The 17,367-nt window shown below is 40.6% G+C and overlaps 1 protein-coding gene across 1 annotated transcript in view; it reads right to left on the reverse strand.

Annotated features, from left to right (window-relative positions):
- PCCB (propionyl CoA carboxylase, beta polypeptide) overlaps positions 1-17,367 on the reverse strand; it is a 72,139-nt gene that overhangs the window by 31,894 nt on the left and 22,878 nt on the right. The window contains exons 5-6 of the mRNA XM_006883417.1: positions 16,352-16,465; positions 2,484-2,594 (exon numbers count right to left, since the gene is read on the reverse strand). Of these exons, the coding sequence (XP_006883479.1) occupies positions 2,484-2,594; positions 16,352-16,465 (225 nt within the window). The remainder of the gene's footprint in view (positions 1-2,483; positions 2,595-16,351; positions 16,466-17,367) is intronic.

Here is a 17,367-nt window from a genome sequence, read left to right on the forward strand (position 1 = left end):
GCATCATCTGCATAATGCAGGCTGTTGATGAGTCTTCCTCCAATCCTGATGCCACATTCTATCCAGGTACAATCAAACCCCCACTTACATATGAGAAAATTAGGACCCAAACAGGCACACAACTTGTCTAACCCAAACCAACTAATAAAAAGTAAAAGGACTTAAAGACACTGATAACTATTGCTTTGATGTTTAAGAGGGTAGAGGTAGGTAGTGTTAGGCACCTTCAAGTCAGCTATATCTCAGAGCATCTCTATGAAGAACTTGAACTTGTGAACTTGGCCCTACCCTGAGTCCTCCCCATGGTCTCTGACATGCCCCAGTCAATGGCTAAAGTTACAGTATCAATCTGTCTTGTTGGGGGTCTTCCTCTTTTTCACTGACTCTCCTCCTTTGCCAGCATGATGTCTATCATCAAGAACTGGCCCATTATCACAACATATCCAATGTATGAGAAATTAATTTTACCATCTCTCCTTGCCTGGAAGGAACACCCCCATTGTACTTTCTCCAAGACAAACTTCTTTGCTCTTTGGCAGTCCATGTGGTTTTTAACACGCTCCATCTCACATATTTTGGGTACATGGCCACAATGTACCAGTCCTTTGAGAGGAAGGGTGGAGGGACAGTGCATGACAGGAAGACCCAGGATGAGATGGATCAGTGACTGGAGGAGTGGGATTAGGTCTTTGGGAGACAATGATATTGGCTCTGGATAGGGCAGAGTTCAGAGCCTGTGTACATAGGGTTGCTATGAGTCGCAGGTGACTCAGTGGCACATAACAACAACATAGGATACAATATTCCTATAGTCTACTTAGGGTTTTTGCCAATACTTTTAAAACCATTAAAAATGTCATTGTATGCCTTGTATTCACACGTTTATTGCAGCTTTGTTCACAATAGCAAGGAGTTGGAAACAACCCAAGTGCCCATCAACAAACGAATGGATAGAGAAGCTGTGATATATTCACACAATGGAATCCTATGCTGCATTGAAAAACAAGGAACTCATGCAATAATATTCAAAATGGGTGACCCTGGAGAACATTATGCTAAGTGAATATCTCAGTCACAAAAGGACGAATACTGCATGGTGCCACTGTTGTAAAACAGGACTGACCTTGGGGTTGGGGGGAGACTGAGAAAGATGTGTTCAATAATGTATACTGCATTGAAACAGATGAGGGAGAAAACTGTTTAAAAGGGATATGTGATTAGGTATTTCTGTCATGACAGAAGTCCAGAGCAAAGGCTGCATCGTGGAGTGGACCTGGGGGGAGGGATGGTAAAACAATGAAAGAATTTTTTCTTTTACTTTTCCAAGAGGGGAGTGTACTGAGGGGGGGGCAGGGAGAAAAGTGCAACAATGAATGAATGGAAATCCAAAGTCTCTTTAGATTTTCATTGAAAGTAATAATAAATTAAAAAAGAAAAGAAAAAAAATTGAGAGGGGAAAAAAAGGTCACTGTATACCCCAAGAAAATGAGAACTGAGGCACAAATGGACTTGAACACCAATGTTCATAGTAAGAACATGGAAACAGCCCAAATGTCCTACCACAATCAAAGGGATTGAGAAATTATGGCACATTCACACGATGGAATATTACACAGCACGCAGGCGCAATTATTTTGTAAATTATTACCTAACTTAGGAGGGACTGGAGAGCATTATGCTGAGTGAACTAACTCAGTCCCCTGAGGACAAATACTGTGTAAGACCATTATTGTAGTAATAGGTAACTAGTAAAACATGTATGAGGATCTAAGGGGGAAGTGGAGGTGCAGAAGGATGGGGCTGGGTGGGGCTGAGTGGGCGAGCAGTCATGGACTTGCATGGTTTGATGGGGGAGGGGATCCAGTGTGAGGGGTGATGTTTATGAAGTTTATAGGTAAACCAGTATAAAATTTTAAAAAAGAATTGCAAGAAATAAAAAAAAAATCAAAGTAAAATACTTTTAAATAGTTCATTAAAGATACAAAAAAAATATTTACAAAAATAAAATGTCATTGCATCAATTCAGGTAATAATAATCATTCTCACAAAACTGGAGATAAGATTTATCTAATTACCATTCTGACCAAAATGTGATACAGACTAGATAAATGTGGGGCCCAAGAAATAAGTGCCTAATAAAAAGAAATTCTAGAAAAGTCTATCATGAGAAACTCTTTAAATAGGACTCAGATTGGGCAGAGGACAAGATCCTTTGATTTGCTGAAAGCCATTTTTCATTCAGAACAAGTGAAATAACCCACCAATCAGGTGCATAAGCCGCTTTAACAAACGAACCATCCTCCCCACAAGCTTCAGATCTCAGGCCAACCCCCTCCTCTCCACCAAGACCTTATCACCCTTGTCCAGAAAGCCAGAGACACTGCAGATAACAAGGCCAGATCAAGGTCAGGGGCTGATTTTAATATACATGAGGAACTGCACGATTTTCAAAGGCAACTCCAAACAGGCACCTTTTCTCTTACCTTGACCATGAATGTGAAGTCTGTCAGGGCTGGGGAGTAGACGGCACCACCTGCACACGGGCCCATGATGAGGGAAATCTGGGGGATGACGCCAGATGCCAGGACATTCCTCTGCAGAGAGAGAAAAGAGAGACAGAGAGAGAGAGAGAGAGAGAGAAGCAAAGGCATCGGGTTATGGGATGTGGGAGGCACTGTCTGTAGAAAGACAAGGGCAACAATCAAGTAGCCACTGGCTGCTTTCTGGTTCCCCAGAGAAATCCCACCCAGCAGGAAAGAGACCCTTAATCAGTAAAGTTTCCTATGTAATTACTTTTGCATCCCTCCCCTTCCCCGTAATTGGGGTGATGGCTGGAAAAGTACTTTCTGGGGCACATGCTCTCTTTGTCTTCTCAGGAGGAGCTCCCCCAAATCTCCACCAGCACCTGAGTTTCTGACACAGTCCCTCCACTTTCACACCAGCTACAAACACATCCCGGTCAAGCCTGTCTGCGTCTGCGCAGCGTGCAAGCCTGTGGAGAAGAGTGCAAACTTCAAAGGGAACACCCATCCTGGAGCCCTGATTGTTCATTCAAGCCTCTTCACAGCATCTGCACAGCAAAGCTCAGAGAGGCAGAAGCTGCTTTGCTGGGTTTTTAAAGTCCATTCACCCTCAAACACAGCCTATGCAGGAAAAGGGGCAATGAAGGACCAGGAAGACCTACAGCACCAATTCTCAGCACTTGGCCTAGGCTAAGACAGACAGTGGAGGATCGAAGACCCAGAGAAGCTGAAAGAGGCCCCATCGCTCCTTCTATTCTCCTTCATGGTGACCCATCGGCTTAGAGAAAGTCGGTCCTTCAAGACCTTATTGCCTTAGTTCTAAGTTAAGTCTCTACAAAGTAGGGAACACATCTCAGAACAGCACAGAAAGTTACCTCCACTCTACAAACATGACAACATTGATGGGTAGACAGCCTGAAAGCCATGGATGGCCACATGAAGAGCTCAGAAAACCACAACCAGCAATTCTAAACCTGGATGACATTGTCACAGATCTCAGGGCTCCGGGAATAAGGTTAACAGCAAGCGAGCTGAGAAATGTTTATTCAAGAAACATTGTCAAACTTAAGGTAACAATAGCGAGAGTCTGTGGGACTCTAAACTGTAACGTATGATCATCAACTGTAAGGTTGCCTTCAAGGTAAAAGAAAATTATGCCAAATAGTAACTTAAATACACAGGAAGCAATCAAGGACATTAAAAATGATGAACACAAGGGAGCTCTGGTGGCCTAGTGGCAAGAAGATGCACTGCAATCCCAGAGGTACAAGGTTCGAATCCACCAGATGCTGTGCTGGAGAAGGAGGAGCAATCATCTCCTGTACCAGTCAGATCTGATTTGACGGTACACACACACGAAATAATAATTTTTTTTTTAATTTTTAAAAAAATTTTGAACACATGATTAAATACCACAAATGAATACTGCATAAATACGCTTACCTCTTTTAACAGTCCTCTTTTAAAAGCAAGATGTTATAAAGCAATAATTACAACACTGTAACGTTATGTTTTTAACATGCAACAATAATAGCACAAAGCAGCCAGAAGTAAACGGAGCTACAGTGAAATAATGTTTCTACATCTTACCAGAATTGCAACAGTATTAATTCGAGTAGAGTGTGATAAATTAAGGTACACTCTGTGATCACTAGCAAACTCACTAAAAAAAAGGAAAAGAAAAGCTATCTAGAAAAACACTAATGAAAAAGGCACGCTTTTCTGTTAAAAGTGCTGAACATAAAAGGTAGTACAAGAATGTTGTTGTTGTTCTTGTTCTTGTTCTTGTTGTTGTATGAGCCACTGAGTCAACCCCAGCAAGATGTCATTTTCAAAGGCCTGGGTCCTCCCTGGATAGCATGCCCAAAGTACGTAAGGAATATAAGAATAAAAAACATGACCCAGGGGCCTTCAGGGAAAGGATGCAGGTTTGAGAAAGCCCTAAGGTCCACAAGTGACCAGACACTCCACTACAGACAAATTGGGTAATTAAACCTATATCTGCCAGTGAAGAGAGACCAAGAACGAGCAGGTGTCCTGGGCTTTCTTTTGGCCGAGGTGTCTGGCCATTTAACTAAGGTGTACAAACATACAGAGCTCCGAGAAGCCTTGTCCTGCCTGGAAGTTGCATTTGGCACTTGCAGGTGGGGTCACGGCAGAAGAGTGGGAATAGTCTGTGACTTCCACCCCACACAAGCTCCCCTTCTCGCCCTCAAGTGTGAAGTCTGCTTGTGTCAGGACTTGTCAGTCATTCAGTTGACTGCCTATAGCTTCAGGGAAAAGACCAAGAGAACTTTAAGGAAGAAATGTACTGTGTTCAACAAAAAAGATCAGGGAGAGGAGAAGTCAATGTTTCGGGACCTTCTTCCAAAACAAGGGCAGCTGTCTGTAGAAGATGTTAATACAAGGGTACCAGGCAAGCCCAAACTTTCTCCTTAAAGTCTCTGACTGTGCAAAAACTAGAGAAAATGCAGCAAGCAGAAAAGCATATAATTCATCACTGAGACATGGCAGAAGCAGAAGGACTCCAAGTAATTGACTGATAATCCAGCAGCTCTACAAACACCCTACCATAACGATAACTAGAAAGTCAGCCACATTTAAACTGTAGAAGTCATATTTTCTACTAAAACTAATATTCACATAAACACTACGGAAGTACCCCAAGATTGGCTGAACTTGCCCATTGTGAATTTAAACAGTATGGTTTGTACTGAACACAGCAATCAAAATAACAAAATTGTACGGCTTTTTTAGCAAACTCTAAAATTGCAGATTATTGTTTAGCATTCTGTTGCTATCGGTGTCATAGATAACAGTCTCTGGCAAAGGAGGCTACATACGCTTTTTTAATACAGAGGAGTTTTTTAATATCTATTTAATTCTTTTTTTAATTATTATTATTTTTGTGTGAGTGTACCGTCAAATCAGATCTGACTGGTATAGGAGGAGATCGTCCCTCCTTTCCTGGCAGAGCATCTGGTGGATTTGAACCGTGCACCTCTAGGATTGTAGCTGCAGCTCCTTGCCACTAGGCCACCAGAGCTCCCCAATATCTATTTTAAATACAGGATTTTAATAAACATTCTAATCTTGCATAAAATGCTAATGCTATACTTTTATGATAAATAAAATAAGTAATATGTGTCTCTATTTTTAAAAAAAGACACATAATAAATGGAAAATTGCTGCGAGTAAATCTAAACTTATAAAAAAATATTAAGTAAAAAAATAAAACCCAAACCAAAATATATATTAAATCTGAATAGAATAGTGTAGGAGAGAAGACTTCTGATAAGGCAAAACACTAAAAAAAAAATTTGATTCCTTTCAAACACCTCCAAAGCAACTATTTAAGTTACAATTAACCAGAGGGAGATCTGATGGCCTAGTGGTAAGAAGCTGTGCTGCAATTCCAAAAGCAGGCAGTTTGAATCCACCGGCTGCTTTGTGGGAGAAGGATGGGCGATCTCCTTCCGCGTGATTAACAACCTCTGAAAACCTGCTGGAGGGTCAGCTACGGGTCGGTTACAACAACAGGAATTAACCAGACTTGCAATAAAACCAAGTGACCTGACACAACGACGACAGCAATGGGCTCAAGTATGTCAGGAAAAGTGAAGATGGCACAGGATAGGACAGGATTCAGATTTGTGGTTCCTAAGGTCGCTGTGAGTTGTACTCAACAACCAACAACAGCAGTAAACCAAGGGACATTTATTCAAGATAAAAAGCCTGCATCTCACAAAGGGTGACAAGCTTAAGACAGTTTAACTTGCTCTATTACAGAAACTATTTGAACAAATAACGCCAAAAAAAAACCCCTTCTCAGATTGGATGAAAAACAATTCCTTCACACATTCAAGAAGCTAAACACATTCCAAGCAAGATAAAAAGATACACACCAAGGCACAGCATCATAACTGAACTGTCAAAAGCCAAAGTCACAGAGAATCTGGAATAATATCAAGCACAAAGGTGACAAATTCAAAGAAAGAAAAATTATTAATCAATAAACTTATCTCCAGTAAAACTATCCTTTAAAAATCAAAGAGATTAGGCTCTGGTGGCCTAGTGGCAAGAAGCTTCACTGCAATTCCAGAGGTACATGGTTCAAATCTACCAGATGCTCTGCAGGAGAAGGAGGGGCAATCTCCTCCTGTACCAGTCATATTACAGTACACAAAGAAAAAAATAATAAAAGAAAATTTTAAAAAAATCAAAGAGATTGCTTTTAAATGGTTCCAGGAAAACAGAATTTACACATGAAGAAAAAGAAAGCATTTATATCTCATACAGAAGACACACACACACACATATACACACATATATTTCAAAATGCATTAAGGACCTAAATGTGCAATCTAAAGCCAAGACATTCTTAGAAGGAAATGAAAGGGAAACACTGTTAGTTTAGGTCTCAAAGTTCAAAGTCAAAATTACTGCTGGCCTTGCAGGGGATTTCCACAAACTGTAAATGTCACAAGAGGAGACTGCCCTGTTCTTTTCCCTCAAAGAGGCTGGTGGATTCAGAAAGGTGCGGCCTTTGAGTTAGCGGCACAATTCAACAGAGCTCCCTACTGTTAGATAAACCACTGTAAAAAAGCCAGGCCTAACATAATAATAAAAACGCAATCAGCAAATAATAAAATAAACAAGATCTCATAAGCTTGAGGCCCTCAGGCCGGGTTTAAATTGTTTTTTGTCAAACATTCTTCTAGGTCTTATAGCCCCGGTCTGTCCATTTGCTGTACAGACGTAACTCCTGGTTGCTGTGATGCTAAACATTGTGACACTGATGTGTCAAATGCAATCATCATTCCCCATGGTGGACAGTGTTTGGTAGAGCTCCTCAATTAAACAAGTTTGGAAGCTGGAGTGGCATCCACTTCTGAAATGGCTTGTCTCCAGAAACCCTATGAACGTGGAGAAACGATGAAAGTTATACAAGTGTTCAGGTCTTTCGGTTCATAGGGTCGCTATGAGTCGTCTATGACTCGCTGGCACTTAACAACATCAACAGGTTATGATTAGAATGAAAAACCTCCATCACTTCAAGATCTGTCCTCGAAGAACTGACGCCTGTAAGTTGTGCTGGCGAACACCCTCTGGAGTGTCCAAAGAAGAAACAAATCTGTCTTGGAGAAAGAGCAACCACCCTGTGTTAGTAGCTTATGCAAATATTAAATAGTAATCATGTTACCTGGTTTTCCTTGTATGTGTATGGCTGTTTTTTTTACCACTGACAGCATTGTATTTCAGAAGAGATCTCCCCCACCCTGCCGGCCCCCCCCCGACTTTCTGAGGTTTGTGTTAGAGAGATTAAGAAGTTACACCTCAGGTTGGTAACAGGATACAGTTTCTCAAGTCAGGACAGCTGCTTACATGTGCTCACAAGCCCATTAGCCTTGTGACTTTAGGCAAGAATGGTTATCGGCTAGTGAGTCTGTTCAGCATGGCTTTCCTAGGCCCCTGCCTTTGACTTTTACCACTTTGCTGGGGGGGAAAACATGCAAATAGGGTGTGTTAGTCTACTCCTGAGGGGACTGGGCAGTCTGGCCATTCCAGCAGATTTAAACTGAACAGGTTCAGCAGTACAAATGGGGAATTTCAATACTAGCATGGAAGAAGCAGCAGAGAATGCCGTGTACACGCACAAAGCAGAACAGATTCCGGTGAGAGTCCACCCAGGTCCTCTATGAGACCTGTAACAGCTGGGACAGAGGCCCAGAGAGCAACATCAAACAGAGCTCATCCGGAACTGTTGCCCCAAGAAGCCAGAGCCAGAGGCCTTTGTCCAGTCTTGCTAGAGGAAAGCAGGGGTCTGGGAAGAGGGCATAATTGGCAGGACTAAGAGATCTTTGTAGCACTGGCCTAAAATCACAAGGCTGAAGGGCTTGTTAGCACGTGTAAGTAGCAGTCCTGACTTGAAAAACTGTAACCTGTTGCCAACCTGAGGTATAGCCTGTTAACCTCTCTAATACAAACCTCAGAACATGGAGGGGAGGAAAGATTTATCCTGAAATACAATGCTGTCAATGGTAAACAACAGCTATACAGATACAAGGAAAACCAGGTAATATGATTGTTGTTATGTGCTGTCGAGTTGCCTGTGACTCATAGTGACCCTATATACAACAGCCCTAAATGCTGCTCTATCTTGTGCCAATGTTATTGTCTGATACACCTAACCCCATTTCATTACTCCAGTCACTGAATCAATCCATCTCATCTCACTGAATCAATCCATCTCATTGAGGGTCTTCCTCTCCTGCGCTGTCCCTCCACACTCCTAAGCATGACGCTCTTCTCCAAGGACTGGTCCCTCCTTGCAACATGTCCAAAGTATGTCAGACGAAGCTTCAGAATCCTTACCTCCAAGGAGCAGCCTGCCTTCACCCTCTCCAGGAAGAACCTGTTTCTTCTTCTAGCAGTCGATGGTACATTCAATACTCTTCTCCATCACCACAGCTCAAAGGCATCAATTCTCCTTCTATCATCCCTAGTCACTATCCAGCTCTCTGACGCATAGCAAATGATTGCAAATTATTTAAATTTATGCACCAACCACTAACACCAGAGATGAAGATATTGAAGATGTCTACCTTGCTATGAGCGGTCAAGAGATCAAGAGACATACTGCAATGGGAAAGTCTGCTGTCAGGGACCTCTCCAAACTGCTAATGAGCAATGATGTCAGTCTAAAGACTAAAATGCACCTGATTCAGGCCATGTTCGTTTCATGGTCTTTTCAATCCCTTGCTACACACTGAGAGCTGGGCAATGAGTAAGGAGAACAGCAGGAGAACAGATGCCTCTGAGCTGTGTTGTTGTAGAAGAGAACTGAATACCCCATGGGCTGCCAAACAAGCAGACACGTGTCTTGGAGAAAGTGCTGCCTTGGAGGCCAAGACGGTGATGCTTCAACTCTCATACTTGGGGTGTGTTACTAGGAAAGGGGCATCATGCATGGAATGTGGAATCCTAGTGAACAAGAGGAAGACCCTAAACAAGACAGACAGACACAGTGACTGCAGCAATAGGCTCTAGTTGTGTCAGCAAGTGTGAAGACGGCACAGCTCAGGACAGGGTTCAGGTCTCTTGTCCATAGCTATGAGTCATTCTTGAGTCAACAGCACCTAACAACAACCACCACCGCCAGCGTTTGAAACCTGAAGTTGATCAAACATGAAATCACAAAGTGCACTGATAATGACTCGTGATTGGAATTCAAAAGCTAAAAAAAATAAATAAAAAAAAATTTAAGCATCAGCAGTTGGACAATAACCCTTGCTGACAGCATTGGTGATGGTCAAGAGTCTATGACAGAATTTTGCAGGATCAATGGACATTTTCTGGGAAATAACTTTATTTGACATGTAAATGAGGACAATACACCAGGTGGAAGACAATAGGTTCGAAGTGACCACATCTGTGGAAAGAGAAAACGGGGCAGCTCAATTTCATCAGTCAGAACAAGGCAAGGGGCCAATTTAAGAACAAAGCATCAACTGCTCCTTTCAAGTTCAAGTAGAAACTGGAAAAAAAAAATTACAGCAAATCAAAAGCACAACCCTGCATATTTAGATATGACCTGAATTTAAAGACCGTGTGAAGAGGTGCGGCCTCACAGTGTAACTCCCTACAACCTGGGTCACCCAAGCTCCATAACATAACCAGGAGAAATCCAGAATGGAAATGCAAAACACAATACATTAGACCTCCAAATTAATACAATCACTACTGCAAGCAAAGAAGTCTCTTGTAAGTAAACCAGGTATAAAATAAAAATTTTATTTCACTTTAAAAGAAAGAAATGAAGTCTACCCAAATGGAAAAATATTCTGATTGTATAGATTGTTTCACATCACGAAGATGTCAATATTATCCAAAGTAATCTATATATACAATGCAATTCCAATCTATATTCCAACAACGTTCTTCACTGACATGGAAAACCTACTCACTGAGTTTACATGAACAGCTAAAGTAGTATTGAACAACAACAACAAATGGGAAGCCTCACACTTCCTGACCTCAAAACACACCATTGTTGTTACTATTTTCTTTTCTTGTTTTCCTTCCCCACTGGAGAATTAAACCCTGGTTTCCCACGAGACAGGTGGGATACTCACCACTATACAAATGAGGATGTCATTATTTTCAAGTGCCACTGAGTACACATCAACTCAGAGCAACCATGTCTATAACAGACTAAGACAATGTCCAAATCCACGGCATCTTCACAATCTCTTCCATGCTTAAGCCCATACTATGCTCATACTATAAACCACAGTAATAAAAACAGCCTCAAACTGGTACAACGACAGACACACACACCAGTAGAACAGAACCAAGAACTTGGTGGTAAATCCATCCATCAGTGGGGAGTTAATTTTCAACAAGCAGTCAAAGTCCATCCAATGAGGAACAAATGGTTTATCAAGTGATGAAGGAGAAACTGGAAGCTCACTCACAGTAGAAGGAAACAGGAACCCTAATTCCCACCATAAAATAAACTAACAAAATGGATCAAAGACCTAAACATTAAAGTTTAAACTGGAAAGCTCCAGAAAGATATTATCAGGAAAAACCTGTAGATCTAATTTTATCAAAGACAGCTACAAACGCATGAACAATAGAATATAAACTGGACAACTGGAACTTTAGAAAAATCAAATCATTATCATCTCTCAGGGGGCTTAGTAGTAAGGAGTTGTGCTGTCAACCCAAAAACCCATGGTTCAAATCCACCAGCTGCTTCATGAGAAAAAGATGGACAAACTTCCTCTTGGGAAATTTGTTGTTGTTGTTGTTGTTGTTAGGTGCCATCAAGTCGAGTATGACTCATATCAACCCTATGAACAAAATATGTGAACCCTGTTCTATCCTGTGCCAATCTCACACTTCCTGACACACAACAGCCCACTGCAGAAGTGTCAGTCCACTTGGCTGAGGGTCTTCCTCTCTTTTACTGACCATCTACCCTTCCTACCATCATGTCCTTCTCCAAGGAATAGCCCCTTCCAGCAAAGTATATGAGACAGAGCCTCATCATTCTTGCCTCCAAAGAGCATCCCAGTTGCACCCTCTCCTGCCTCTGAAAATTCTGGAGGGTCAACCATGAGTTTACTCCAACTTAATTCTACACAAAAACAAGAAGAAAAGATTTTACCAAGGGTGAAAAAGGACCTACAGAGTAAAGGGGGAAAAAAATCTTTGGGAAGAAGATATTTGGTAAGCTCTGAAATGCATAAAACAGCCATTCAAATCCACCAGATTCTCTCCTGGAGAAGGAGGCGCAATCTCCTCCTGTACCAGTCAGATCCGATTTGACAGTACACATACACACACACACACACAATTTTTTAAAAGTCTTTAAAATGCATAAAACACTTCAACAACTTAACGAAAAAAGGCATAAGTAATTAAAAATGGGCAAAAGGAATGAATACACACTTTACACACAGAAAAAGACATTAGATGGGAAATACCCCATTGAAAAACAATGTATACAAACTTTGTAAACCAACTAGTATAAAATAAAAACTTTATTTAAAGAAAAAAAAAACATTAGGCATGAATAGACACTTGTAAGCGACTCAACGGCACATAACAGCAACAACAACAACAGACTCTTGCAATCATTGGTCAAATGCCAATCAAAACTACAGCAAGATACCATCCCATCTCCGCAAAAAAATAGCACCATTTAATGGAATAAATATATGTGAGTAAATCAATATAAAATAAAAATTGTATTTATCTTTAAAAAATTGAATAAAGAATGATGAGGTCTGGGTATATACCAGTTCCAATCCTAAGCGTCAAAAACATTAACAAACCTGAGTAATATTGATAGGTCTGGAGACAAAATTCCAGCAACTGAATCATACCAGGAATCATTTAAGATACTTGTAATAACAGTGATTTTTAGTCTTGAGGAAAGAAAATGAAGAGTGTAAATGTGGTCATGTTCTGGACAGCTGGCTATTAAGTGACAGAGGTCATTGTTCAGGATTGTCCCAGAGGGCAGACTTAGAATTACTGGACAGAAATGTCCTTTGAACTGCTTCAGGAAGCGTTTCCTAAACATAGTCTCATAAAGCTCCAGGTTGTTTGACGAAGAGAGGTTTCTTTTTACCACAAGCATCTGGGTGAAAGTTGGCAGGATTCTTGCAACGGGTGGTAGCCAGGGAAGTTGGTTACTAAGCTTTCTACTGGCTCCAATCACTCACTCTGAAGTCCTTGAGTAACAGAATATGCTAACTGTATTTTCCTTGCATTTGCTCAGCAGAAAGTTCCGATGAAAAAGTTAAGGATATTTAGTATAAAACTTACATAGATGATCACAAACAATTATTATTGTGGATTGCTGTTAAGTCAAGCACAACTCACAGCGACCCTATGAACAAAAGGCTTAAAGCTTTTCTAAAACTATCAACATTTATCAAAGTTCATAGAGTTTCCAGAGGCACGTTGTTTAGGAAGTGGATGCCCCTCCTGCTTCCAACATAAACAATAAGAGACTCATTTATCAAGGGGTTCACCTCTAAAAGCTGTATTTTATTACATGTTGTATTCGGGAAATCTGTGGTCAAGAACCTCTCCAAAGTTCCACAGAGTGAGATGTCAGTTTAAAGAGTGAGATGTGCCTTATCCAAGCCATGATATTTTGAATTGGTTCTTCTATTTTAAATTGGTTCTTATGCATCTGAAAGTTAGACAAAAAGGATGACGGAAGAGGTGATGTCTTGGAATTGTGGTGTTGGCAAAGCGTATTAAATACCCCTTCAGGACTCTGCCAAAAGAACACATCTATCTTGAAGGAAATGCAACCGGAGTGCTCCACATAGGCAAGGATCCTGAAACTCTGCCTCACTTACTTAGGGCATGTTGTCAGGAGGGGTCAGACCTTGGAGAGAGATACCATCGTGGGAAAGGTGGAGAGGTAGGGAACAAGAGAAAGACCCTTAACGACATGAACTGACACAGAAACTACCCCATAAGCATGACACAGATATTAAGGACACACAGGATACAGCAAGGTTAGGTTCAGATCTATGGTTCATAGGGTCGTTAAGGTCTTCGTTTTTAACCAACATCCTTGTTCTTTTGTGGAGAGGTCAATGACAGCAGAGTTCCCCAATGGAGCAAGATTTTACAACTTTCCAGCATACTTGTCTTGTTTGAGGTTTTGGGGGTGTTTTGTTAAATTTATATATAAGTATTTAATTTTTGTTGATGGAACTGTTTTGTTTTGCTTTTTGTATTGTTCATTACTTGTCTATGAAATACAGCTAATCAGAACTAAATATTTTTCTATTTCAAAAGGAATGAGTAAAAAATGAAAAGAATAACCTGAAAGAAGTATCTACAAAATCCTGTTTTTACCCAGAAGATACAAAGAACTCTTATAACTCAAATACCAGTGTTGTTTTTTTTTTTAATGGGCAAAACCTTTGAGTAAGCATTTCATCAAAGATACATAAATTACTAAAATACACATGAAAACTATTAGTATTATTAGTCAAATGGAAAGTAAAATGGAAATGGAAGTAAAACCATGAAGTGCTACAACTGCACACCCACTAAAACTGATCAAAAAGACTCTTACCAGGTGGTGAGCAAGAATGTGGAGAATCTGAAATCCTCACACACTACTCTAGGTAATGTAAATGGTACCACTATTTAAGAAACAATTTTATAGTTGTTTTTAAAGTTACACATGGAATACTGTAAGATTCAGAAATTTCGCTTTTAAATATTTACCTAAAATCAGAAAACTTTATGCCCATGCCAACAGCTATTCCACAATCAACACCGATGGTCGCAGATGTCAGGAAATCAAAAGTTCTACTGCCCTGGGGAAAATCTGCTAAGGTCTTCCCTAAGTGCTAAGGAGCAAGGATAATACTTTAAAGATTAAGGTGCAGCAGATCCAAAGTCTTTTCAACTGCTTCCTAGGCATCTGAAAACTGGACAATGAATAAGGAAGACAAAGAAAGATCAATGCCATTCAGTTGAAGTATGGGAGAAGAGTATTTGAATATATCAGGACTTCCAAAAGAACAAGCAACTCTATCTAGGAGGAAGTGCAACCAGAGTGCACCTTACAGGCAAGGATGGTGAAATTAAATTCTGTCTCACGTACATAGGATACATTGTCAGAAGGGGCCGGTCCTTGGAAAAAGAACATCATGCTTAGAGAAGAGGGTTAGCAAAAGAAAGGAAGACCCTAACGAGATGGACTGACAGAGTGACTACAAGGATGAGCTTGAGCACTGGGCAGATGATGAGGTCTGCAGAGCATAGGGCAAGGCTTAGATCTGCTGTTCACAGGCTGCTCTAAGCCACAGTTGACATAGTTGATGGCACCCAACAACAACAAGAGTCGTACAAATGTCCAGAGCAGCATCATGAATAACTGTAAAAAGGTGGAGATAATAGAAATGTCTATCACCTGGTGAAGAGATAATAAAATGTGGTATAACCCTATAATAAACGTTATCCTGCAGTAAAAGAACCAAACCAAAAGATACACACACAGTTTGTTATGAAGAATCTAAAAAATATGACAAGTGAAAGAAAGGATTCAGATGTAAAAAAAAAAAAAACAACAAAAAACCAACAAACTACACACCATACAATTCTATTATATAAGACATTTACAGAAAAGATCTAACTGTACAAAAAGGAAGCTGATCACTGGGTGTCTGAAGCCTGTGGTGGGGGGTGGACGGGCAGGAGAGAGTTTTGTTTTTAATGAGAAAAAGTTCTAACACTGAATTATGGTTGGGGTCACATCTCCTTAAACTCATTTCTTAAAATCAGTGAATTGTACTCCTACAATGCATAGATTCTGAGATTTGTAAATTATACTTTAGTAAAAACATTTCAGTGTGTTTTGTTTTTTTTAGTTTAATGAAAGTTTATAAAGAACTTGGATTTCCATTCATTCATTATTGCACATTTTCCTCCCTGCCTCCCTTCCCCCACCCCCAGTGCCCTTTGTTCTTTGGGGAAAAAGTTTTTTCATTGATATACAGTCCCCCCACCAACCACTTTAATATGCAGCTCTTATTCTGCACTCTTGTCATGCCAATAATACCTAATCACATATTCCTTTTATATCGTTTTCTCTCTCTTCTGTTTCAATGCCGTATACATTATTTATCGCCTTTTCTTAGCTTCTCCCTAGTCCCCTGCTCAGTCTTGTTCTATAATAGTGGCATTATACAGTATTTGTCTTTTTGTGACTGAGATATTTCACTCAGCATAATGGTCACTCATTTTGTATAGTATTTCATAAACTCAGTTTTCAGTGCTGCATAATATTCCATTGTGTGAATATGCCACAGCTTCTCTAGCCGTTCATTTGTTGATGGACAGACCATTTTGTTCTTGCTTTTTAAATGGCAACATCATGAAGAATGAAAGATTGCGGAGGAACTATCTCTCCCCCATGGAAAGAGTCTAAGGAGGTCAAACAACTCAGGTCAATACTCGATTCTGAATTGGATCCTGTGAGGAGTAGGCGTGAGGTATAAAAAAGGGGGAGATGATAGCCATGCAGAACATTATCAAGATCACTTGATAAACTTGACTGGAATGCATTTGGTTTGCGTTTATCCAGGGGAATAATCTACAACTAATGTGTGGCACTCTCTCAAATGTTTAATCCGTTCAGGTCTCACTGCCAGATAACAAAGCAAAGAGCCACAGACACACTAGAGCAAGGAATGAGATGGGGAAGCTCTGACCAGGACACAGATTAAAGAATTAAGCCTTCCAAGTTTTCATTAACCTCTCGTTGACAGGTCTCTCACCAGAAAGATGTCTGCGTAGCCAGCCAAGGACTCCACCCCTTCCTGGATCCGCGCTCCTCCGGAATCGTTCAGTCCAATCACTGGAGCCCCCACCGTCAAGGCCTGGTCCATGATCTGAGTCAGCACAGAAATCTTTTGTTAAAGGATTACTCCTACTAACAAAAAAAACCCAGACAAATCAGCATTCACACGTACTACTGTGTTCTCTAGAAAAATGTTCTGAGTGGACATTTCAAGAGGCAGGAGCAATGGTTTAAATTCCCTATGAAGACACAGCATCTTCATGGGAGACAGACAACTACATATTTTCAAAACTGATTAAAGTCTCCAAAGATTTACCACACTTCGTACCAAGCAGGAGGTAAGACGGATCATTTCTGGGATCATAGACGCAGGCAGTTAGCAAACAGTAATATTTTTCATGAGTGAATTTCTCACTTAGAAAAGCTGACAGGAGACACAAGGGCTAAGTAGCATTTGGCCGGCAGCAGATGCTGACCCTTCGATTAACCTGAGGCCAGTCCACGCTTGCTTTTACATGGAATGTGACAGATTTCTCCGATGGATTCTGGCACCCTAATGAGCCGCCTTCCTACAGCCCTTAATTTCACTAAGCACTTTCACTTACATGATATCCTCTGACCTTCATAACAGAAGCAGTGAAAAAGAAAAATCAGGAAGGTTTAAGTTAGTGATTAGCTCAAACTCTTGGGAATAAGGCATGGCAGAGGCATATCAAGGATCTCTGACATCATCAGATATCCCTTACGTGGTGATGTTAGCCCAGCTAACAACAGCTGACTCTACCTTTAATTCCAAAATTCTGCGTGTATGATCTACACTATTTTTCTTATGCCCAGCTCATTCCATCTCTAATAGGATTTTTAAAATATTATCACATATTCCTAGCACTGTGGTTATTGCACATCACTGCGTTGAAACCAAGCTACCATTGACCCTCCAGGGGGGTTTTCAGAGGCAGTTGATTGCATGGGAAAAAATTGCCCATCCTTCTG

The sequence above is a fragment of the Elephantulus edwardii genome, unplaced genomic scaffold (assembly GCF_000299155.1).
Source record: "Elephantulus edwardii isolate Elephantulus edwardi_28Jun2011 unplaced genomic scaffold, EleEdw1.0 scaffold00027, whole genome shotgun sequence".
NCBI lineage: Eukaryota > Metazoa > Chordata > Mammalia > Macroscelidea > Macroscelididae > Elephantulus > Elephantulus edwardii.